The 26,185-nt window shown below is 40.4% G+C and overlaps 1 protein-coding gene across 1 annotated transcript in view; it reads right to left on the reverse strand.

Moving 5' to 3' along the window:
• LOC124603724 (alpha-aminoadipic semialdehyde dehydrogenase-like) overlaps positions 1 to 26,185 on the reverse strand; it is a 70,312-nt gene that overhangs the window by 36,861 nt on the left and 7,266 nt on the right. Inside the window, exons 2-3 of the mRNA XM_047136420.1 lie at positions 9,621 to 9,837; positions 108 to 325 (exon numbers count right to left, since the gene is read on the reverse strand). Coding sequence (XP_046992376.1) covers positions 108 to 325; positions 9,621 to 9,837 — 435 coding nt within the window. The remainder of the gene's footprint in view (positions 1 to 107; positions 326 to 9,620; positions 9,838 to 26,185) is intronic.

Below are 26,185 nucleotides of genomic sequence, written 5' to 3' on the forward strand. Positions count from 1 at the left end.
TACATTACAATCATTTTGTCATATAATACAATTACACATTCTCACTATTTTATGTGCATTTTAATTCTCAATAACTCAGAGACAAGACGCTTGAAATTGAAACTTACCATGGCAATAGCACTGTTCCAGCCATACACTGCAATAGGGAAGTTGAATGCACTAATTACTCCAATAACTCCCAATGGATTCCACTTTTCAATCAGAAGATGTCCCTCACGTTCAGAGGGAAAGAGTTTCCCAGCAAACATACGGGACAGGCCAACAGCATAATCACATATATCTATGTATTCTTGTACTTCACCAATTCCTTCTGGCAGTATCTTCCCTAGAAATTTAAAGAAGGAAACAAATCTGATTTTATCAACTGCTCTGATATGCACAACCCATTAACAGTGCTCAAGATCAGAAGAAACTCTGTAGTTCAACACATCTCTGGTATGATTATAATTATATAAGCAGTTGTTGTTGTTGTGGTCTTCAGTCCTGAGACTGGTTTGATGCAGCTCTCCATGCTACTCTATCCTGTGCAAGCTTTTTCATCTCCCAGTACCTACTGCAACCTACATCCTTCTGAATCTGCTTAGTGTATTCATCTCTTGGTCTCCCTCTACGATTTTTACCCTCCACGCTGCCCTCCAATACTAAATTGGTGATCCCTTGATGCCTCATAACATGTCCTACCAACCGATCCCTTCTTCCGGTCAAGTTGTGCCACAAACTTCTCTTCTCCCCAATCCTATTCAATACTTCCTCATTAGTTATGTGATCTACCCATCTAATCTTCAGCATTCTTCTGTAGCACCACATTTCGAAAGCTTCTATTCTCTTCTTGTCCAAACTATTTATCGTCCATGTTTCACTTCCATACATGGCTACACTCCATACGAATTCTTTCAGAAATGATTTCCTGACACTTAAATCAATACTGGATGTTAACAAATTTCTCTTCTTCAGAAACGCTTTCCTTGCCATTGCCAGCCTACATTTTATATCCTCTCTACTTCGATCATCATCAGTTATTTCGCTCCCCAAATAGCAAAACTCCTTTACTACTTTAAGTGCCTCATTTCCTAATCTAATTCCCTCAGCATCACCCGACTTAATTAGACTACATTCCATTATCCTTGTTTTGCTTTTGTTGATGTTCATCTTATATCCTCCTTTCAAGACACTGTCCATTCCATTCAACTGCTCTTCCAAGTCCTTTGCCGTCTCTGACAGAATTACAATGTCATCGGCGAACCTCAAAGGTTTTATTTCTTCTCCATGAATTTTAATGCCTACTCCGAATTTTTCTTTTGTTTCCTTTACTGCTTGCTTAATATACAGATTGAACAACATCGGGGAGAGGCTACAACCCTGTCTTACTCCCTTCCCAACCACTGCTTCCCTTTCATGTCCCTCGACTCTTATAACTGCCATCTGGTTTCTGTACAAATTGTAAATAGTCTTTCGCTCCCTGTATTTTACCCCTGCCACCTTTAGAATTTCAAAGAGAGTATTCCAGTCAACATTGTCAAAAGCTTTCTCTAAGTCTACAAATGCTAGAAACGTAGGTTTGCCTTTCCTTAATCTTTCTTCTAAGATAAGTCGTAAGGTCAGTATTGCCTCACGTGTACCAGTGTTTCTACGGAATACAAACTGATCTTCCCCGAGGTTGGCTTGTACTAGTTTTTCCATTAGTCTGTAAAGAATTCGTGTTAGTATTTTGCAGCTGTGACTTATTAAACTGATGGTTCGGTAATTTTCACATCTGTCAACACCTGCTTTCTTTGGGATTGGAATTATTATATATATATATATATATATATATATATATAAGCAGTATGAAATTTATAAAAAATTAAATGAAAAGGGCAGTTTATTCAAGTGTGTGTGTGTGTGTGTGTGTGTGTGTGTGTGTGTGTTGTGTGTGTGTGTGTGTGTGTGTGTGTGTGTGTGTGCAGATTAAAGGAGATTGGAAGAGGAGGAAGAATGTGGAAATCTATCTCTTGATGCAACAACCAACTATCCTACAGAAGCTGAAGAGCAAAAGTATCCAGTGTGTCAGAAGAAAGACAGGTGAAGAAGGTACTTGAGGGGAAACCAAACGCCAGAAACTCCATAGGTTGACCAAGGCAGCGTGGATGGACAGCCTGGTGAAGGACTCGGCAGCCCTGGGGATTGATGACATCAGGAGGAACTGAGGACAAAACAGAAAGGAATGGAGGCAGTTTATGCAAACAGCACATAGTCTGCAGGACTTGTGATTGCTGGATACGTATGTATGTACTTTTTTCTTGTTAGAATGATGTAGCTTCATTGATCGCCTGTTCAGAAAAAAAATATTACATATCAGCACCAATTCTAGTTGGTCTCCCTATACAATTTAGAGAACATTTTTTTCTCATATATAATGGCAAATGAGCTGCGAGTCACTTAGATTCAGCCTGATTGGCCATATAAGTGCCAAATAGTTTGGTCATGCATATGAATCCCATCACACTTACTGAAATCAAGAAGAAAATCAAAGACACAAAAGTAAAAAGTGCTTCTGGTGTTGATAATATTTCCACAAGGATGGAGGCTTTATTCTGATTATGTAAGTGCAGTCCTAAGCCATATATTTAATTAATCCCAACATCAACATATTAAAATATGTATGGATGAAACCACTTTGTAAGAAGAGTCAAAAACTGATGTAACAAATTACTACCCAATATCCCTGCTACAAAGTTTTTCCAAGGCCTGAGAGAAACTGATGTTCAGGAGGATTGCTGATTGCCTAAATAGCCACAACATTCTCAGTCAATATACATTTGGTTTCTGGCAAAGCCTATCAACTGATGATGGTATTTTCTTCTTCACTGATCAAATCCTGCGATCTCTTAAAAGAAAATTGATACTAATCGGAATCCTATATTATTTTTGAAGAATCAAGTTTGCCAAGATCGCTAGGAATTCTTTTCATTACTGTTACCAGTTTTGACTGATCTAGGCTGTCATCATTCTGTCTTGTAACATTATTAGACAAACTTGCTTTTTACAACACTTAAGACACATAGTGATGTTGCATCAAAATGTAATAAAAAGTGGCAGCAAACACCAGCTGATATCTCAGCATATACTAATCACTTGACAGTATAAGTCAAGTGATTAGTGTGTGCTGGGATATCAGCACAATATTTAGTATGTTTTATTTGTGACATTCTGCTGTTCCTTACCACTCTTTATTACATTTTGATGCAACATCACTATGTGACTTTCAGTGTTGTAAAAAGCATATACATCTAACTATGTTACAAGATCCAATGATGACAGCATAGATTTGTCAAAACTGCTAATAGTAATAAAAAGAATTACTAGCAATCTTGGCAAACTTGATTCTTCAAGAATAATATAACCTTCAGATCACTCCCAAAGATTGACTCAATATAAATCATTTATAATCAGAATCCTATGTGATCTATCTATGGTTTTAGACGGTGTCAGCCATGAAACTCTGATAAATAAAGAAGAATCTTATGGTCTGACAGGCAGGAAACAGGTGGTAAAAATTACTGTCAGTAATGGAATTCCATCATCATCATCTAAGTGAGCATAGTCAACACTGGAGTGCCACAAGGCTCAGTGCTGAGACCCTTACTGTTTCTTATATTTATAAATGACCTCCTACTCTGAATCACTGTAGTGAGCAAGTTCACCCTCTTTGCAGATGATACTTCTCTCCCAGTGGATAAAACAACAGGGAAACCTCTTTTAATCCCTCAACTGATTTATGTGTAATTGACTCTCACTGAATGTCAAAAAAACTCATTATGTACAGTTTTGTGTTACACATAAAGAACAAGAGGACACAAATATAACATGTAGTGAACAGCAAATACAGCATGTGGACTCTGCTAAGTTCTTGCATGTAATATTTATAGCAAATTAGATTTGTCCAAGCATATCTCAGATCTGGCAAAAATACTTCATTTTGCATCTTTTGCCTAATGCATAATTGCATCATTTACACATAAGGATGCCTTCATAACTGCTTACTTTGGATATTTCCATGGACTTTTGTCTTAAGGCATCATCTTTAGGGGTAATCAGCCCCTGGCAAAAACAAGTGTTTCGTCACTCAGAAAGAGTTATATTCATTACGCGTGGTGATCATCCAAGCCAGACTTGCAGGAACCTTTTCCAGAAACTACAGGTTATTACAATGACATCTCAGTATATCATCCCCATTGTATGTTTAGTTATTAAAAACTACTCTCTTTTCAAAACCAATAGGGCATATCATGGCCACAATCCAAGGTTGAATGAAACAGGACTTACATAGTAAACAAACAAACTGTACTCTTGTGCAGAAAGGAACAGTTATTCAGGCATGAAAGTTTTCAATGCACCACCTAGAGACATCAAAAGTCTTGTTCTCGGAACACCTAAATTCAAGAGCAATTGGGAGAATTCTACTCATTCAGTTACTTTTTTTTTAATGTGTGTGTGTGTGTGTGTGTGTGGGTGGGTGGGTGTGTGTATTGAGTATATATAGGCGGGATAAAATTGTACAGTAGATTATGTAAAAAGGAGAAGGTGAATACAAAGTGAAACTACTGGCAAAAACAGAAAGAGAAAATAAGACGACAGAAAAGATTTTGAAATGCGACAGTGACAATAACAAACATAATTGTTGGGTTCAAATTAATGATATGAATATGATAGATGGAAACATTCCATGTGGGAAAAATATATCTAAAAACAAAGATGATGTGACTTACCAAACGAAAGCGCTGGCAGGTCGATAGACACACAAACAAACACAAACATACACACAAAATTCTAGCTTTCGCAACCAACGGCTGCTTCGTCAGGAAAGAGGGAAGGAGAGGGAAAGACGAAAGGATGTGGGTTTTAAGGGAGAGGGTAAGGAGTCATTCCAATCCCGGGAGTGGAAAGACTTACCTTAGGGGGAAAAAAAGGACGGGTATACACTCGCACACACACACATATCCATCCACACATACACAGACACAAGCAGACATTTGTAAAGGCAAAGAGTTTGGGCAGAGATGTCAGTCGAGGCGGAAGTACAGAGGCAAAGATGTTGTTGAAAGACAGGTGAGGTATGAGCGGCGGCAACTTGAAATTAGCGGAGATTGAGGCCTGGTGGATAACGGGAAGAGAGGATATATTGAAGAGCAAGTTCCCATCTCCGGAGTTCGGATAGGTCGGTGTTAGTGGGAAGTATCCAGATAACCCGGACAGTGTAACACTGTGCCAAGATGTGCTGGCCGTGCACCAAGGCATGTTTAGCCACAGGGTGATCCTCATTACCAACAAACACTGTCTGCCTGTGTCCATTCATGCGAATGGACAGTTCGTTGCTGGTCATTCCCACATAGTATGCATCACAGTGTAGGCAGGTCAGTTGGTAAATCACGTGGGTGCTTTCACACGTGGCTCTGCCTTTGATCGTGTACACCTTCCGGGTTGCAGGACTGGAGTAGGTGGTGGTGGGAGGGTGCATGGGACAGGTTTTACACTGGGGGCGGTTACAAGGGTAGCAGCCAGAGGGTAGGGAAGGTGGTTTGGGGATTTAATAGGGATGAACTAAGAAGTTACGAAGGTTAGGTGGATGGTGGAAAGACACTCTTGGTGGAGTGGGGAGGATTTCATGAAGGATGGATCTCATTCCAGGGCAGGATTTGAGGAAGTCGTATCCCTGCTGGAGAGCCACATTCAGAGTCTGATCCAGTCCCGGAAAGTATCCTGTCACAAGTAGGGCACTTTTGGGGTTCTTCTGTGGGAGGTTCTGGGTTTGAAGTGATGAGAAAGTGGCTCTGGTTATTTGCTTCTGTACCAGGTCGGGAGGGTAGTTGCGGGATGCGAAAGCTGTTTTCAGGTTGTTGTGTAATGGTTCAGGGATTCCGGACTGGAGCAGATTCGTTTGCCATGAAGACCTAGGCTGTAGGGAAGGGACCGTTTGATGTGGAATGGGTGGCAGCTGTCATAATGAAGGTACTGTTGCTTGTTGGTGGGTTTGATGTGGACGGACGTGTGAAGCTGGCCATTGGACAGATGAAGGTCAACGTCAAGGAAAGTGGCATGGGATTTAGAGTAGGACCAGGTGAATCTGATGGAACCAAAGGAGTTGAGGTTGGAGAGGAAATTCTGGAGTTCTTCTTCACTGTGAGTCCAGATCATGAAGATGTCATCAATAAATCTGTACCAAACTTTGGGTTTGCAGGCCTGGGTAACCAAGAAGGCTTCCTCTAAGCGACCCATGAATAGGTTGGCGTACGAGGGGGCCATCCTGGTACCCATGGCTGTTCCCTTTAATTGTTGGTATGTCTGGCCTTCAAAAGTGAAGAAGTTGTGGGTCAGGATGAAGCTGGCTAAGGTAATGAGGAAAGAGGTTTTAGGTAGGATGGCAGGTGATCGGCGTGAAAGGAAGTGCTCCATCGCAGCGAGGCCCTGGACGTGCGGAATATTTGTGTATAAGGAAGTGGCATCAATGGTTACAAGGATGGTTTCCAGAGGTAACAGACTGGGTAAGGATTCCAGGTGTTCGAGAAAGTGGTTGGTGTCTTTGATGAAGGATGGGAGACTGCATGTAATGGGTTGAAGGTGTTGATCTACGTAGGCAGAGATACGTTCTGTGGGGGCTTGGTAACCAGCTACAATGGGGTGGCCGGGATGATTGGGTTTGTGAATTTTAGGAAGAAGGTAGAAGGTAGGGGTGCAGGGTGTCGGTGGGGTCAGGAGGTTGATGGAGTCAGGTGAAAGGTTTTGTAGGGGGCCTAAGGTTCTGAGGATTCTTTGAAGCTCCACCTGGACATCAGGAATGGGATTACCTTGGCAAACTTTGTATGTGGTGTTGTCTGAAAGCTGACGCAGTCCCTCAGCCACATACTCCCGACGATCAAGTACCACTGTCGTGGAACCCTTGTCCGCCGGAAGAATGACGATGGAATGGTCAGCCTTCAGATCACGGATAGCTTGGGCTTCAGCAGTGGTGATGTTGGGAGTAGGATTAAGGTTTTTTATGAAGGACTGAGAGGCAAGGCTGGAAGTCAGAAATTCCTGGAAGGTTTGGAGGGGGTGATTTTGAGGAAGAGGAGGTGGGTCCCACTGTGACGGAGGACGGAACTGTTCCAGGCAGGGTTCAATTTGGATAGTGTCTTGGGGAGTTGGATCATTAGGACTAGGATTAGGATCATTTTTCTTCATGGCAAAGTGATATTTCCAGCAGAGAGTACGAGTGTAGGACAGTAAATCTTTGACGAGGGCTGTTTGGTTGAATCTGGGAGTGGGGCTGAAGGTGAGGCCTTTGGATAGGACAGAGGTTTCGGATTGGGAGAGAGGTTTGGAGGAAAGGTTAACTACTGAATTAGGGTGTTGTGGTTCCAGATTGTGTTGATTGGAATTTTGAGGTTTTGGAGGGAGTGGAGCTGGAAGTGGGAGATTGAGTAGATGGGAGAGACTGGGTCTGTGTGCAATGAGAGGAGGTTGAGGTTTGCTGGAAAGGTTGTGGAGGGTGAGTGAGTTGCCTTTCCGGAGGTGGGAAACCAGGAAATTGAATAGTTTTTTTAAGGTGGAGGGTGGCATGCTGTTCTAATTTGCGGTTGGCCTGTAGGAGGATGCTCTTAACAGCCGGTATGGATGTGGGAGAGGAAAGATTGAGGACTTTTATTAAGGATAGGATTTGACGGTTGTGTTCATTGGCTGAATTGATGTGTAGGTGAAGGATTAGGTGGGTGAGGGCAATGGATTGTTCAGTTTGGAACTGGTATAGGGACTGATGGAAAGAAGGGTTGCAGTCAGAGATGGGAACTTTAAGTGTGAGGCCTTTGGGGGTAATGCCAAATGTCAGACAAGCCTGAGAAAATAAAATATGGGAGTGTAATCTGGATAGGGCAAAGGCATGTTTGCGGAGGGAATGTAAATAAAACTTAGTGGGGTCGTTGTGGGGGTGTTGTGAGGGTGACATGGTATTAGAAGGTGGAAAGTGTAACATGAGGCTGAAATGAAAATGAAAATAAAAATAAAAATATATGGGGAGAGATAAAGGTGAACTAGAAAGCAACTGGAGGTCTGGTGTGAAAAAAGGCGAAAAAGTGTTGGTTAGAGCTGGGCTATGTTGATCCTGTGGTGAACTTGTGTAGGTAGACAATGACTTTTCAAGTCAACTTTTCCTGATGAAGCAACCGTTTGTTGCGAAAGCTTGAATTTTGTGTGTATGTTTGTGTGTCTATTGACCTGCCAGCGCTTTTTTTTGGTAAGTCTCATCATCTTTGTTTTTAGATATATATATATATAATAGAGGGAGACATTCCACATGGGAAAAATATATCTAAAAACAAAGATGATGAGACTTACCAAACAAAAGCGCTGGCAGGTCGACAGACACACAAACATACACACAAAATTCAAGCTTTCGCAACAAACGGTTGCTGCATCAGGAAAGAGGGAAGGAGAGGGAAAGACGAAAGGATGTGGGTTTTAAAAGGAGTCATTCCAATCGCGGGAGTGGAAAGACTTACCTTAGGGGGAAAAAACGACAGGTATACACTCGCACACACACACATATCCATCCGCACATACACAGACACAAGCAGATATTTTATGTAAAATATGGGAGTGTAATCTGGCTAGGGCGAAGGCATGTTTGCGGAGGGAATATAAATAAAACTTAATGGGGTCGTTGTGGGGGTGTTGTGAGGGTGACATGGTATTAGAAGGTGGAAAGTGTAACATGAGGCTGAAACGAAAATGAAAATAAAAATAAAAATATATGGGGTGAGATAAAGGTGAACTAGAAAGTAATGTCTGCTTGTGTCTGTGTATGTGCGGATGGATATGTGTGTGTGTGCAAGTGTATACCTGTCGTTTTTTCCCCCTAAGGTAAGTCTTTCCGCTCCCAGGATTGGAATGACTCCTTACCTTCTCCCTTAAAACCCACATCCTTTCGTCTTTCCCTTTCCTTACCTCTTTCCTGATGAAGCAACCGTTTGTTGCGAAAGCTTGAATTTTGTGTGTATGTTTGTGTGTCCATCGACCTGCCAGCGCTTTTGCTTTATATATAATGTCCATGTCTTTTAGTGTAAGCATAAATATTAATTCTGACATCTCGTATTCTGTGCCTTATTTATTTTTGTGCATTTTTATTTTCGTGCATTATGTTGTAACATTGGATGATATAAATTATTAACATAAATTTGCTATATTGTACTTTACTGTCTCCATTATTGTAAATTTTATGAAAAATTAAATGATCGTAAATATTATAAAAACAATGACTCCTTCCATGTTCTAGCAACTCTAATGCTATTATCAACAGAACTTGCGATAAAATAAAATAAATTTTTGAGCTCAAAAGTCTCAAATTGATTAGAGGTAGCATGTGTATTGCTTGACAGATTGCCTTACTGAAATTTACAATAGGGTGGAACTAAATATTTCTGATACCCACCTTGCTTGTTAACACTTTTTTCTTGTTCTGAAATTTTAATAATTTTCATCAAAAGTCATTTTTGTATTCAATTCCATATAATTTTTTATGGGTTTAGCAGTCCTGTCATGAAATTACTACATGGGCATATCTGAATAATGAAATTTACTATGAGACACATATCTGTAATTATATTTACCCATTTCAAGGGATACTAATTTCCCAAGTGGTATCAGCTTCTCTCTTAGGGCATCTCCAATCTGTCGTACAACTTCCCCACGTTTGGGTGCTGGTATATCAGCCCATATCTGCCAGGCTTTCTTGGCTTCCTGTACACACTCATTGTAGTCCTTTATGCTTCCCTGCTGAACTTCGGCTATGGGTCTCCCATTTCCTGGACAGATTGAAGCTATTACCTGCAAAAGCAGACTCTTGTTGGTAAATGTGCTAGAAGCTATACAACTCGTCTGACAAAACTTTATCCCCGAGCTGTGATGGTTAACTCTGAAACTTCACAATGTAACAAATGAGGAAATGGGGGTTGCCAGCATAGTTTGTTTCAAAACAATTTTAACATATTCCAATATATTACCATAAATTTGTATGCATTTTAGACATTTGTCAATAATCCTAACTGATCACTATACACAGGTTTACATGCTTCAGTAAATAGTAAGTATGTAATAAGTATTAATTTTTGTGTGTCGTTTAGCACACATAGACCATACCCACCACACTAGACTATAAGCTTCCTCTCTGTCCCTTATATTATTCGCAGTTTGTGTAGCTAGCTTTTGTAGCTGTTGTAGTAAATCAGACTTGTTATACCATAGTTCATCATTTGCAACTACACCAAGTTTCTATTGTACAGATTCTTAGTAGTTACAAGAAAACTTAGACTTATATACTCCTACCTGAACAAGCAAACCACTAATATACTGTCGGCCGGGGTGGCCGAGCGGTTCTAGGTGCTACAGTCTGGAACCACGCGACCACTATGGTCGCAGGTTCGAATCCCGCCTCGGGCATGGATGTGTGTGATGTCCTTAGGTTAGTTAGGTTTAAGTAGTTCTAAGTTCTAGGGGACTGATGACCTCAGAAGTTAAGTCCCATAGAGCTCAGAGCCATTTGAACCACTAATATACTTGTGCTTGAGGGCAGATGGATAGTGGTGGAGGTGGAAGTTCTCAGCACAGAAATGAAAGACTGCATACTTTGGGTAAAAAATGTACTAGATGTAGTTCATATAGTCACTTCTCAGGTCAGTGAATTATATACAGTTTTTTTTAAATGAGTAGATTCCATCTCTGAAGTATGATTTTGGAATGTCTGTGAAATACATACCTTGTGCTTGCCAGAACATCTTCATTGAACTCATAATGATTTTCAGCCACAAGTTTCTCACGGGACCAAAAAAAAAAGATATTTTCTTTTGCACTCCAGAATACTTCTCACACATTCTATCATTCAGATAAAGAAAAACTGTATATTTGGGGCATGAAGTGGTGAAATAAAAATAAGTTATATTATTTTTCTAATGGTCCACCTTTGCTGAGAAATTAATTTTCACTTTTCCCTCTTGTCAGCTTTCAACGGATGTGCCTTCTGTCTTGCACAAAGCTTTCTCACGTAAAATTCTTCATTTAAACTGTGCCACACTGGCAACAGTTACTACAAAAACATTTAATGTTGATCAGTCAATACTATATTGTACATTTTCACAATAACTTTCTACATCTACTTCTATATTCTCCAGGTCACCATACAGTGCATGATAGAAGATACGCTGTGCCACTACTAGGCATTTCCTTTCCTGTTCAAATTGCAAATAGAGAGACGGAAGACCAGCTGTCTATATTCCTCCATACAAGCCCTAATCTCTCTTAGCTTATCTTCATGGTCCTTACATGGAAAGTGCATGGAAAGTAGAATCGTTGTGCAGTCAGCTTCAAATACTGGTTATCTAAATTTTTTCAATAGTTTTCCTGGAAAAGAATGTTGCCTTCCCTCCAGGGAATCTCAAATAAAGTCCCAAATCATCTCCATAGTACCTATGAGTTGTTCAAACCTATGGGTAAAAAGTAGCAGCTCGTCTCTGATGTCTCCCTTTAAGCCTTGAACATAAGCATTTTTGTCCATTCACATTAATAAATTAATATAAAATTCTATCACGGGTAATAGAGCTCAGAAATGTCCACATGAAACAAATATCTTTCAGTTAATATCTTTGTCGAAACTTCCTGGCAGATTAAAACTGTGTACCCGACTGAGACTCGAACTCGGGACCTTTGCCTTTCGCGGGCAAGTGCTCTACCATCTGAGCTACCGAAGCACGACTCACACCCGGTACTCATAGCTTTACTTCTGCCATTATCTCGTCTTCTACCTTCCAAACTTTACAGAAGCTCTCCTGCGAACCTTGCAGAACTAGCACTTCTGAAAGAAAGGATACTGCAGAGACATGGCTTAGCCACAGCCTGGGGGATGTTTCCAGAATGAGATTTTCACTCTGCAGCGGAGTGTGCGTTGATATGAAACTTCCTGGAAGATTAAAACTGTGTGCCCGACCGAGACTTGAACTCGGGACCTTTGCCTTTCGCGGGCAAGTGCTCTACCCACACCCAGTACTCACAGCTTTACTTCTGCCAGTCTCCTACCTTCCAAACTTTACAGAAGCTCTCCTGCGAACCTTGCAGAACTAGCACTCCTGAAAGAAAGGATACTGCGGAGACATGGCTTAGCCACAGCCTGGGGGATGTTTCCAGAATGAGATTTTCACTCTGCAGCGGAGTGTGCGCTGATATGAAACTTCCTGGCAGATTAAAACTGTGTGCCCGACCGAGACTCGAACTCAGGACCTTTGCCTTTTGTGGGCAAGTGATCTACCATTTGAGCTACCGAAGCACGACTCACACCCGGTACTCACAGCTTCACTTCTGCCAGTATCTCATCTCCTACCTTCCAAACTTTACAGAAGCTGCCTTCTGGGTCACTTGATAACCTAAAGGGATTAGAAGAAGAGAAGTAGATCAACTTGTAGAGTAGCATATGAGGGTAGCTTTTAGAGATCTGTGTAATCACTCCACCATGTCATTAGCAGCAGGATGGCAGTTTGTTGTGAAGTGCGTGTGCTTGCTGCAAGTTAGCGCAAGATTCTTAAATCAACAGGACATGAACTGCCACCTGCAGTCAATGGTGATGTGGTGGCGGCACCTAAAACATGAGACCCACATATCTATGAAAGCTTTTGCCACTGTGTTTGCAGCTATGTTGGACAGAGGTACTACTTCAGACAACTGAGTGAACCTACTGATGATAGTAAGCATACACTGTTGGCCATATCATATATGTGTGGGAGAAGCAATGGTCCACTGGGAGTGAAAGAGATGATGGGGGCATGCAGGTCCCTGCCTATTTAAGAGAGCTGGCATGGGATGCAGGTGTTGTCTCAGTTGGTGCAGTTGTGCTGGATATTGGGCCAAAACACACACTCCTGCGTGAATGTGGCATAAGTATCAACACAGGGGTGGGCCAGGTCAAGCAACTGCAGAAATCCAGGGGAAGAAATGGGTAGGCACACTCTGAGAGTGGTCAGTACTGGCATGGACGTTGTACCAGATGGGTTCGTGGGCACCTAGTATTGTGCATGTTTGTGGGTTGAGACCCACATTTATGTCACTTTGCACCCATAGGAGTTTGGTGTTGGCAACCTGGTCAGCTGTGAGGGCAACATAATTGAGGGGAGTGGGAAGGGCGCATGATCAGCTAAAGCAATTGGTGACTATGTTGTCCATTCTGGCTATATGCCAGACTTCAGTGGGGAACTGCACAATACACTCCTGCTTTCTGAATTGGCGGAGTGAGAGCTACATGCCCTCTTTGTGGCAAATACCCATTGTCAAGAGGTGATGGTTGGTAAAAATTTCAAATTGGCACCCCTACACTGAGGAGCATAAATACTTAACCACCTTGTACACCGTGAGGAACTCTGTGGCCCAATGTAGCTGCGGCTCCATAAGCTTCACTGAGAAAAATGCCAGGGCTACCAAATCCTTTCAAGATGTTGTTGCAGGAATGCACCTATGTCAGACTGGCTGGTGTCAGTGATAACTGCAAGTGGATCAGTGGGGTGGAGGTATGCTTGGAGTGCAGATTGCGAGAAATTGTGCATTGTTGGTTCAAACTGCTCAACACTTGTAGCATCCAGGGAACAGGCCTGTTGCCTTTTGTTTGGTTGCCAGGGCAGCTGTAAACAGCACTTGCATACTTCCAGTGTCCTTTAGGCGGCGCCTGAAAAACTTTACCACCCTGAGGAACTCGCAGAGACCCTTGTATATAGTGGCATGTGAGAAATCAGACACAGCACAGACCTTCTCGTCAATGGGGCGAGAGCCTATGAACGATGTCCTGTGCCCCAGGAAGTTGGACTCTAGAACACTGAAAATGCACTTCTCCTTGTTGATAATGGCGCTAGCCTTCTAGAGGTGAGAGAATACCTCCTGGAGATGGCGTCAGTGCTCCTTGAGACCATGTGACTAAATAAGGATGTTGTCAAAATAGGTGAAACATCTCAAAACATCCTGTAGGATGTTGTTGAGGGAACATTTCCATTTCTGGGCAGCTTGTTGGAGGTTAAATGGCAGGAAGAAACCAAAAGGTATAATAAAGGCCATCTTCTCTATGTCCTCAGGGGCAACTGGTAACTGTGTGAACGTTTTTGTGCAGTCCACTTTGCTGAAAATGGTTATGCCACATGAGTCGTCACTATAACTATGCAATAGTGGAACAGGGTAAGGATTGGGCTCCCATCTGGAGCTAAGAGCTCAGAAGTCCATGCACGGGTGCCCATACTGCCTTTCTTTGGCACGAGATGTAGGGCAGAAACCCACAGGCTGCTGGAGTGGTGGAGCACACCTGTGGTGACTGCTGCCTCAATCTCAGCCTGCATGGCTCTCCATTTGTCAGGCACAAAGGGACAGGAGGAAACCAGTGGCCCAGGCATCCTGATATTGTAGTTACAGATATCAAGGTGAACCTCATAAAGAACTTGGAGGTGTGAGTGAGGAGGAGGAATGTGGTGAGAAGGTTGGAAAATGGCCAGAGTAGGAGAGCTGTTTGATGGAACAAGAGGTGGTGGGGAGGACTGACGTAGCCCGGAACGATGGAAGGTGGTATCAACAATACAGCCGTCTTTTAGGTTGAGGAGGAGGCTGTAGTGAGAAATAAAATCAGTGGCAAGGATGGCGTCTGTCGCATCAGCCACAGTAAAAGCCCATAAGAAATCTCTTCCGAGACCAAGGTCGATGGATTGGGTGTGCAAGCAGTATATTTAATGGCTGAGCAGTTTGTTGCAGTGAGGATTGGGGGGGGGGGGGGGGGGGGGAGTGGACGGCAGCCAGCAGAGGGCAGTAATCAGCAGGAATAAACAGAAAGGTCCAAATCTGGGTCGATGAGGAAGGGTGGCAATGAGTGGAGGTTACCACGATCGCATACAAGTAGGTGGTGCAAAATCACAGAGCAGACAGGCGTGCCTACTACCAATTGCTGTTGTTGGTGTTTGAGGCCCATGCACATGTACATGTCAATCTGCAGTGTCTCTGCCGTAATGCTATTGGTACCAACAGTACTTATCAGCCCCACACACACCATGGCTATAGTGAACTGGCTGCAGTGGGGAGGGGTGCCTGCATGAGTGTGTACACTGGTAGTTGTAAGCACCACTGGGCAGAGGTGGGCAATGCATGGTGTGAGGCAGGTGCATGCGCTCCAAGGCAACAGTGAGCTCACCCACCTTACTAATCATCTTGGCTATCAGCTACACTATGTCTGTGGAGGACTGGGGGTGCTTGGGATGCTGCAGGTTGTGCTAGCATGTGATCATGCACATGGATGTTGTGACATTGCATTTGGCGGCAATGTTGTGTCCCTCAAGGGCTTTGAAAACCCTGTAGTGGTGGCAGCTGCTGCATTGGGCAATCTGAAACTCCTGCACAGCTAACACTATGTACTCCGGTGGGCAAAAGCATGCACCAATTTGCTATTAGCAGTGTTTCATGAAGCACTGAAGGCTTGGCCAGGTGGTGAAGGGGTTGTGAGGGCCACTTGTAGACACACTCCTGCATTGGGAACAGTGCGAAATTGCACTGCAATTCTGAAACAGTGAGTCGCTCTGTGAGCCAGACATGTAGGGCACTAAATTTGCCAGACTGTAGCATGACATCGCATGCCTCTGCTGTGATCAATGGTTCCACTTGTGTCATTTCTGATGGAAGAGCCTGGAATATCGTCTCCACAGAAACAAACCAAAGGCATGGATCACGCACATTGAACAGTGGCAAGTGCACCATGGTACAGTCAGATGGAGGGCTGAGAGAGAGTACATGTATCTACACAGTGGGGGTGTCTGTGAGCTGCATGAAGCAGGTTAGGAACAATTGGAATCTGTCGATCTGTGCCCGCAGGTGGAGGTGGTGGGAGTAGTGGGTCTCATTGGTGAGGGCTATACCCACCAGGGATGATGTAACGTGATTGTTCTGTACCATGGTGCACTGCTTGTTCACTAGCAGTGGTAGGCAGAGGGGTGGGAATGGATCTGCAATGTGGCTGCACAATGCAAATGAGCTGGTGTAGCAAGCGGAAGCCGGGTAGTGGGTGCATTTCAGTCGAGGGTCACCAGTGTGGGAAACACTTTCCTCATTAACCCCACACACATATCCCTATGGTGCACTATCACATATAGGCACTAGCAGGAAGAAAACAAAGATGATCAGGACACAGAAACAAATATTAGTACTGCGAAGTGTGTATAATAATAACTGTAAGACAGTCACTAGATGGGCTTATATAGATTATGGGACATGCCTGAAATATAATTTTTTTTTTATAAAACTTAGTTTATTCATGCAAAAAATTAGCCTATGCAAGGTTTATAGACACTGCTCGAAACAAATGCAAAGCAGCATGGCAGATTCTCACACAAGAACACTTTCCCAACAACACACAATAAGTGTCACTTGAATCAGACCAATAGAATGAATTCAAAGAAATTAGAATCACAATCAACTCAGCTGACAAGTCTGCAAGTGAACTACTTGGCAGCAGTTTCCAGTAAACAGTCCTTTCACTGGAAAATTATCAAATCCACTGATGTTGTTGTGGTCTGCAGTTTAAAGATTGGTTTGCTGCAGCTCTCCATTCTACTCTGTCCTATGCAAGCCAACCTACATCCCTCTGAATCTGCTTGCTATGTTCATCCCTTGGTCTCCTTCTAGGATTTTTATCCCCCTCCCCCCTATTTGGAGGAACAACTAATAGTATTCTTAAAGGATCTATTTGGCTCAATTTGAAAAGTTCTTAGCAAAACCAGCCCTTAATTAATTTCAAAGTAATTAACAGTTTTGTCAAAAGTATTGTTTACATAACTACATATGTTAATTACATGGTTTAAACAAATAATTCAGCCTAACCCTTGTAGTAGAAGATACTGTTAAAAAACAATTTTTCAACGTATTCAATTAATTTAATGAGTTAAGTTTTAATTGTAATTTCTGTAAATTAAACTTCAAGCAATGTATAGTTTCAGCACCTTTTATTGTGGGGATACATAATGGCCCAATTTTTGGTCCCGACAGTCAGTTCACAGCTGAGTTTCAGATGAGAAACCAACAATACTTCAACTTAACTGTGAAACAATTAGGCCGTGTGTTAAAACAATGGCAGTGTCTGCTCCATACATACCTTTCTAATCTTCAAGAACTGTGAACTTTGTGGTTATGTTTTTACTGCTCGTAGATGTTCAATAGTAAACTATTGTAGTAAGATGTGGATGTTCACTTGCAAACTATTAATGAGGCTTATCAAAAGTTAAACAATACTGCACTGGCCTTATAACTGTGTAATATGGGGGGGTTGCGAACAGTGAAAGTAAAAGCCTGTGAAACGCGACTGTGCATGTGTTGGCTACATCATATACAGTAGCCAGTAGTTGCACTTCCACTCCCTATTTTTTCAGCCAGTATGTTTACACAGAGGACAACCAATGAAGAAATAAAGCAGGCAAGCACCATCACAATTCCCTTTCATCTGCTTCATTTACTGCACTTTTATATTTTCTCCTTTCATCAATTAAATTTGGTGTCTTCTGTGTTACACAAGGATTGCTACTAGTACTCACCTTTTTACATATTTGATCCTCTGTTGGCTTCACTATTTCATCTCTCAATACTATCCATTCTTCTTCTACTGTATTCCTTTCCACTATTCTAGTCAACCACTGCCTAATGCTTCCTCTGAAACCCTCAACAACCCCTGGTTCTTTCAATTTATCTAGGTCCCTTCTCCTTAATTTCCTACCTTTTTGCAATTTTTTCAGTTTTAATCTACAGTTCATAACCAACAAGCTGTGGTCAGAGACCACATCTGCCCCTGGAAATGCCTTACAATTTAAAATCTGGTTCTGATATTGACTCCAAGTTTGTCTGAGGAGAACTCATCAGTTTTATCTGCAAAAAAGTATCAATGATAACATATGTTATATGGAAACTGAAAGATTCGGTTACTTCAGAAAGTAACCTCTTTTTGTCTGTTCCAGTCTCACATTTTGTATGGTCTGCAGTTACTGGGGAATTCTAAACATGTAAGTGAGATATTGAAGATACAAATAACAATCATAAGAGAAATGTGTAGAGCTGGACAAAGAGACCACTGTTGACCTGTGTTTAGTAAACTTAATATACACTGAAAAGCCAAAACATTATGACCACTGCCCACAGTGACACTGGATGCCACCTGGTGACGTTGCAGGCATGTAATGTGGTTACAAATGTATGTAAGTGGAGCAGACAAAGATGGGGGATCATCCTAGCAAAGATATGGACTGCAAATGGGGAAATTCAGTGAGATAAGCAACTTTGATAAATTATTATGCAGAACCTGTGAATGAGTATCTTGAAAATGGCACAACTGGTAGAATGTTCATGTGCTACTGTCACGAGCATCTCCAGAAAGAGGTAGACGAACACTGAAACTACCACTGGTCTTAAATGCTTGGACATCCAAGACTCTTCACAGAATGTGGGGTTCAAAGGCTTGTCTGCTCCGTAAAATAGGATAGATGGTGATCAGTGGCATCTCTGCTGAAATATATAATGCTGGTGCATGCACAAGTATTTCAGAGCACACTGTTCGTTGTTGAACATGGAGCTCCACAACAGACCATCCCTACATGTTCACATGTTGACTCAATGACCCTGTTAATTATGAAACCACACTGGTTTCAACTGCCTGAGACTGCAGTCGTGTATGTAAGTTGCATTTGCATCAGTGTGTGTGTGTGTGTGTGTGTGTGTGTGTGTGTGTGTGTGTGTGTGTGTGTGTGTGTGTGCCTATAGTTGAAAAAAGTCAATGGCCGAAAGTTGTAATTGTGAGGGTCTTTTTGTTGTGCCCATCTGGAGCTCAGCATCTCTACTTTTGTAAATCTGTATGTTTATGTCTCATCACTCTACATTAAACAAAATGCAAGAGAATTTTATATAATTGGAGGTATACGGCAGTATGGTACAAGGGGAAACACTAAATAGATATTCCAAGACACAGACAGGTAAAGGCACCTCACTTCACCAGTCAGCTCACTAAAAATCTTAACAAATTAACACCCTCAATGTGGCTCATGTCATGTAAATTATTTTTAAAAAAGTTGCATTGCCATTTAGCTGAAAATCCATTTTATAACGTAAAATAATTTTTTGATGTACAGTTTGTGAATATATGTTAAAATTTAAAATGTATGCTAAATTCTGCATTTGTGCATACCATTAAGCATATTGATAATGTGAATAAGAGATGAAACATATTCCATTGTCTCAATGGCAATACAGATGAATAAAGATGAATATGCAATGTACTCAATCAAATATTCAATACATCACTACCAAAGGGAATATTTATAGGGACTCTGAACATCGATATTTTGGACCCCTTGAAAAGAAACGTAGAAAGACAATTATTAATAATTACTAATCAGTTTCACTACTTACCTACTTCTTGAAGGTATTGGGTTATGTCTGCAAGAATCATAACAGATCTCCCTCAAAACATAACACTTGGTCAGTCTCAATTTTTGTTTCAAAAGTATCTGTCCAATGAACATGTTGTTTTTTTGTTCACAAGTTAGATTATACAAAATTTAAGTGATGGGACAAAATATTGTGAACTGGTATTCTCTGTTACTTGTCAAAAGCATTTGATTATGCAGTTTTCAGTATTCCCCTGAAGAAGCTCAAATATTATAGTATTAAAAAACTTGCTAGTAACCAGTTTTCACTTATCTTACTAAAAGAATGCACAGTGTTGTAGAAAGAAACTCAGAATGGTGCTACTCATTACATGTATACCACAGGGCCAACTTTGGGTCTGCTCTTGTTCTTGGTATATACCATGTGGCAGCTACTCACAGAGGTCCAGTGTGCACTGTCCTCATTGTGTGCGAGCAAAACTCGGTAGATACACTAATGTGTTAATGCAGAACTGATGTATGCTGAAAAAGAAGTAGTTCCAATTCAGGCCACCAGGTGCTAATCTGGTACAATACACTGTGTGTATGATGGTATGACATCCACGATGTCATTTGACAAGCCCTAACATGGGTGAACAGTATAGCTATAGAAAAGAAAGACTGTGCACCATCTGTTAGGTGGCAATTTAAGTGCTGTAGTGATCGCTAACTGAGAGGTCTGAGGAGAGGCCCAGTGTCATTAAATGGTTTAAAGTATATGATAATGAAATTCAAAAACATGAATGAGCTTGGTGTGGCACCTGGAAGAGGAAGGTGTCGTATCCTGGTGGAAATTATTGATGAGGTTGCTTGTGCAGTGTCATGAGAATTGTCCATCCCATGGTCAACAGTACAGATCTTTTCTGTCTATTTTACACTGTACAAAGTTTTGGCACAGATTGAAGTTGATTATATATTTTTTATTTTTACTGGATAGGTGCACCCCACCATGAATTCCTCTCCTGTGACAACCTCTTCATCTCGTAGTAGCACTTGCAACCTACATCCTCAATTATTTGTGGAATGTATTCCAATCTCTGTCTTCCTGTACAATTTTTGCCCTCTACTGCTCCCTAAAGTACCATGGAAGTCATTCCCTGTTGTCTTACAGATGTCCTACCATCACCTTGTCAATATGTTCCACACATTACTTTCCTTTCTGATTTTGTGCAGAACCTCATCATTCATTACTCTATCAGTCCACCTAATTTCAACATTCATTTTCCACAAATTCCTTTCCCTTCCAATTCTGCCCAGAACCATCTTGTTTCTTACCTTACCAGTCCACCTAATTTTCAACATTCATCTGTAACACCACATCTCAAATGCTTTGATTCATTCTGTTTCAGTTTTCCCAGAGTCCATGTCTCACTACCACACAATGCTGTGCTCCAAATGAACATTCTAAAATTTCTTCCTCAAATTAAGGCCTACATTTGATACTAGTAGACTTCTCATGGCAGGGAATGCTCTTTTTGCCATTGCTAGTCTGCTGTTGATGTCCTCCTTACTCCAACTGTAATTGGTTATTTTCCTGCCTAGGTAGCAGAATTCCTTAACTTCATGTACTTCGTGGCCATCAGTTCTGATGTTAAGTTTCCCATTGTTCTCATTTCTGCTATGCATTTTGATTTACTCTCAATCCATATTCTGTACTCATTACACTATTCATTCCATTCAGCGCATCATGTAATTCTTCTTCACTTTCACTGAGGATAGCAATCTCATCAGAAAATTTTTTTTGTTGATACCCTTTCACCTTGGATTTTAATTCCACTCCTGAACCTTTCTTTTATTTCCATCATTGCTTCTTTGATGTACAGATTGAACAGTACGGGCGAAAGACTACATCCCTGTCTTACATCCTTTTCAATTTGAGCACTTCATTCGTGGTCATCCACTCTTATTATTTCCTCTTGGCTCTTGTACATATTGCATATTACCTGTCTCACCCTCTAGCTTACTCCCATTTTTCTCAGAATTTCGAAAATCTTGCATCACTTTACATTGTTGAATGTTTTTTCCAGGTCGACAGATCCCATCAACGTGTCTTGATTTTACTTTAATCTTGCTTCTATTATCAACCACAACATCAGAATTGCCTCTCTCGTGCCTTTACCATTCCAAAAGCCAAACTGATTGTCATCTAATGCATCTTCAATTTTCTTTTCCATTCTTCTGTATATTAATCTTGTCAGCAACTTGGATGCATGAGCTATTAAACTGATTGTATGATAATTCTCGCACTTGTCAACTTCTACAGTCTTCAGAATTATGTGGATGATATTTCTCCACAAGTCTGATGGTATGTCACCAGACTCACACACTGTACACACCAACGTGAGTAGTCGTTTTGCTCCCACTTCCCCCAATGATTTTAGAAATTCTGATGGAATGTTATCTATCCCTTCTGTCTTATTTGATCTTAGGTTAACCAAAGCTCTCTTAAGTTCTGATTCTAATACTGGATCTCATATCTCCTCTTAATCGACTCCTGGTTCTTCTTCTATCACATCAGACAAATGTGCCCCCTTTAGAGGCCTTCAATGTACTCTTTCCATCTATCTGCTCTCTCCTCTGCATTTAACAGTGGAATTCAAATTGTACTCTTAATGTTACCACCCTTGCTTTTAATTCCACCGTAGATTGTTTTGACTTTTCCGTACACTGAGTTAGTCCTTCCGGCAATCCTTTCTTTTTCAATTGCTTCACATTTTTCATGGAGCCATTTCATCCTAGCTTCCCTGCACTTCCTATTTATTTCATTCCTTAGTGAATGAGCATTTTTAAATATGAATTTATATTAGAAATAAAAAAATATGCATTTCACTGTTTTTGGCTACTCAATCCCTGCAGCAGGGAAATAGGAGGTGAAATGTTTTATGAAAATATTTCACTGTGAAAGCAATTTTAAAGTTATACCTATGTCAATTGCTGCACAGCTCAAACTGTTAATGATAGAAACTTGAAATTTGGAGAGAGTTTTTATCTTCTACACGGCATTGTTTAATAAGGGATTGTTTGAAATTACACTCGTAAGGGGGTGGGGGGTAATAAGGGATGAGAGTCTTTTTGAAAATGTATCACTGTTAAGGCAATTTTGAAGCTAGAACTACGAAAATTGGTATCTGGTTCCTCAGTCAGAAATTTAAAAAATGTGTTTCAGCAGGTTTGGAAATTCAACCCTTGAGCGGGTAATACAGAAGATGAAAATTTTTAGGACAATATTTCATTATGTTAAAAATTTTAAAGCCAAATCTACAAAAAATGGTAATTCACTTCTTGGTTAGAGATAAAGAAATATGTGTTAGGGGTTGATGTTTCTATGGAGATACCACCACAAGAACACAAAGGCAAGATTAACAAAATCCTTGGACTCCAGTGACCACAACTGCTTATTTGTCAGATGTACATTTGGCAAAGACAGTGCTTGTATGACCTTATTTAGTGTGCAAAGTTTAGAAGGTCGTGTGATTTGTTAACAAGATAAAAATTCAGTTAAAGAAAAACAAAACAAAAATCTATGTAGACCATACAGTATAAATGAGCAAAGCAGTAGGTGCAGTCCTCAAACTCTGCTTCAGTTTCACATTTCCCACCGCTCCTGGGCACATTATTGTATACATTGCTAACATATGTTAATGTGTTTTACATCCAGTTTCTTCATTCTCAACTGGAGTCCCTTGTTCATCCCTATTAACTCACAAGGATAGGTTAGGTACTAATAGGGGTGGAGTATCCATTGCTGGAAAGAATTCCATCATTTCTGGAAAGATTGTTATGGATTTTGAAAGTGAAATAATTGAAGTGAAATCGAGCATCAAAGATGGTCAAACATAGTAAGCAATTGCTTTTACAGAGCATCTGACTTAATAGTTGTATTGGCAGATCACTTCAGACAATACTTGGAGAAAATCATGAGTACATTTTCCTGTCATGCTACTATAGTAGAGGCAGAATTCAACTTGCCAGCTATAGAAAGGGAGAGTCATACAATTAAAACTGGTCCAAAGGTGGGGTACATGTGAGTTTTTTTCTGAATACGCTGCTTGAAAATTTTTTTTGAGCAGATAGAGAACCAACTAATGGGACAATGTCATAGACCTCCTAGCAACTGTAGTGCCACTAACCAGTATTAGTGAAATTAATAAGAGGTGTTAAGATAGCCACCATGGAGTACTGCAATAACAGCCAGGGCCTGGTAGCCACAGTGTGGCAACATGTGGGTCATAATAACATGTACACCTAAGGATTATGAGATGGGCTGGCCAGCCGCTCTCGGTGGAAAACTGCACTGCACAGTGGTAATGGTAACAGTGGGTGGGTTGATGTTACAACACCAGGGCAAGACTTCTAAATGTATAAAGCAGATGTAAGAAGCAAATATTATAGTATGTAACACATTTTTTAAATATGATTTTTATCATATTAAGTCTGACATTTGCAGAAGCCATCATTGTGCTGGCTAGATGCAAAGAAAATGTAAAAAAGGAAATAAATGTATCCAATAAATGTATCATCTGCTTGTTGATGATGCAGGTTTTATAACCAGGCCTAATGTAGTACTTTCAGCACCTGAAAATGTAAATGATGATTTTTTTTTCATTAACAACTGATTCTCCAACAATGAGCTGTGGGTGAATTTAGGTAAAACACAATACATGCAATTCTTTAATGCAAAAGGGCTGACCACACCATTAGAAATAATGCATAAAGATAGATCAAAAAATTAAACAGAATATTTTAAATCATTAGGTGCTCAAATTGATAAGAACCTGCAGTGGAGTTCACATTACAGATCTTCTTAAATGCCTAAGCTCTGCAACTTTTGTATTACACATTATCATCAGATTTTGGAGCTGAAAATGTCATAGAACTGGTTTACTTTTCCTATTTTCATTCACTATTGTCCTATGGCATCATATTCTGGGGTTTGCAGAACATGTACATTTGTAGATGCAGATAATATGTGGAGTCCAGTCTACAACTTTTTGAAGACAGCTCTTTAGAAAGTTGTGTGTACTGACAAAATCCTCACAATAAATAACTGCTGTATAAAGTATGTTGTCAGCAGGAATTCTCAATTTGAAAATAATAGTAATATTGTTAAATATAATAATAAAAGGGAGATGATTTACACTCTCCATCACTCAGTCTTAGTGTGGTAAAGACAGGACTCAGGTGTAAAGAATTAATAGATATTAAAATTAACTTCAAATACAAACTAAAATCATATGTACTTGGCAACTCCTTCCACTCTATAAAAGAGTTTCTGAATTTGTAGCATGTGTATGTATGTGTGTTTCTTAAGAGGAAGAGAGAGGTTAAACGTATTAAAGTGTAAATCACTGTAACCATGAAAAAGAAACCTCAAGAAATCACATAAATTGTCAATATGCTGCCATAATTTTCACTGAAAAATTGTATTGTAATTGTGAATCTGGTTCATACCACAACATAGTAAGAGGTCACAATCATGACCCACAGAAAAAAACTAACAAATTAATTATGCTAATTATCTATGGTTTATATATTGTGAGGTGACTGTCTTTGGTTATTATTTTATTTTCCACATTCACTTTCATGAACATAACTGTCTTAGGAACATAAAAAGTTTATACATTATTCACATTATAAAAATATTATATTTAATAAAATAGTATCTAAAGGATTGACACAGACTTACATCAACAATAATTCTGACTGACATCTTCTAGAGTCTGCATACTTTATGCTGATGGTCCACATGTGTCCAACTTAAAACAGAATTCCATATTGCAAATGTGAGTGGGTTAGTGTGTAGGAATTTCATTGAAATATGTGAGACATTTTAAGAAGTCAAAATTGCAGATAATATTTTTACAGGTGTAGGTGATAAGATGCTCATCCATCAGAATGCCTAGAAATTTACATTTATCAAATTTTCTGCCTCAATACAATAATTCAGAACTTACATACACTAAAGGTGGACTATAGCTTTTTAAAAAAAACTTCATCATGTCTGTCTTACTGTCTTTCAGTGTCAGTTTACACTTTATAAGATATTTTGTGATCAAAGCAGAGATCTCTTTATTGTTTTGTGTTGCTATCTGGTCAGTACAAACCCCAGCTAATAAAGGAATTATCACTAACATTGTTTACAAACTTTAAGTTTTGTTGCTCTGTTATGTCATTGGCGAAAACAGACTGCAAAAGTGGCTTCATAATACTTTCCTGTTGGGTCCTACAGCTGAAAAATCTTGTTTATTGATTTCACTGTTGGTGTGTGTCAATAGAGGAAGAGAGAAATTGAACATGGTCAAGTATAAATCAGTGTATGCAAGTTAAACAATAATAATAAAAATTTAACGTAAAAAAATCATGTAAATGGAAGCATGTTGCTATACTTTTCAAAGAAGAAATGTAGGCTTACTGCAGTTGTAAAACTGACTCATTCCACATCACAGTGAAAAGTCATAATTATGATCCACAAAATACACTCCTGGAAATTGAAATAAGAACACCGTGAATTCATTGTCCCAGGAAGGGGAAACTTTATTGCCACATTCCTGGGGTCAGATACATCACATGACCACACTGACAGAACCACAGGCACATAGACACAGGCAACAGAGCATGCACAATGTCGGCACTAGTACAGTGTATATCCACCTTTCGCAGCAATGCAGGCTGCTATTCTCCCATGGAGACGATCGTAGAGATGCTGGATGTAG

Source organism: Schistocerca americana, chromosome 1 (genome assembly GCF_021461395.2).
Source record: "Schistocerca americana isolate TAMUIC-IGC-003095 chromosome 1, iqSchAmer2.1, whole genome shotgun sequence".
Lineage (NCBI taxonomy): Eukaryota > Metazoa > Arthropoda > Insecta > Orthoptera > Acrididae > Schistocerca > Schistocerca americana.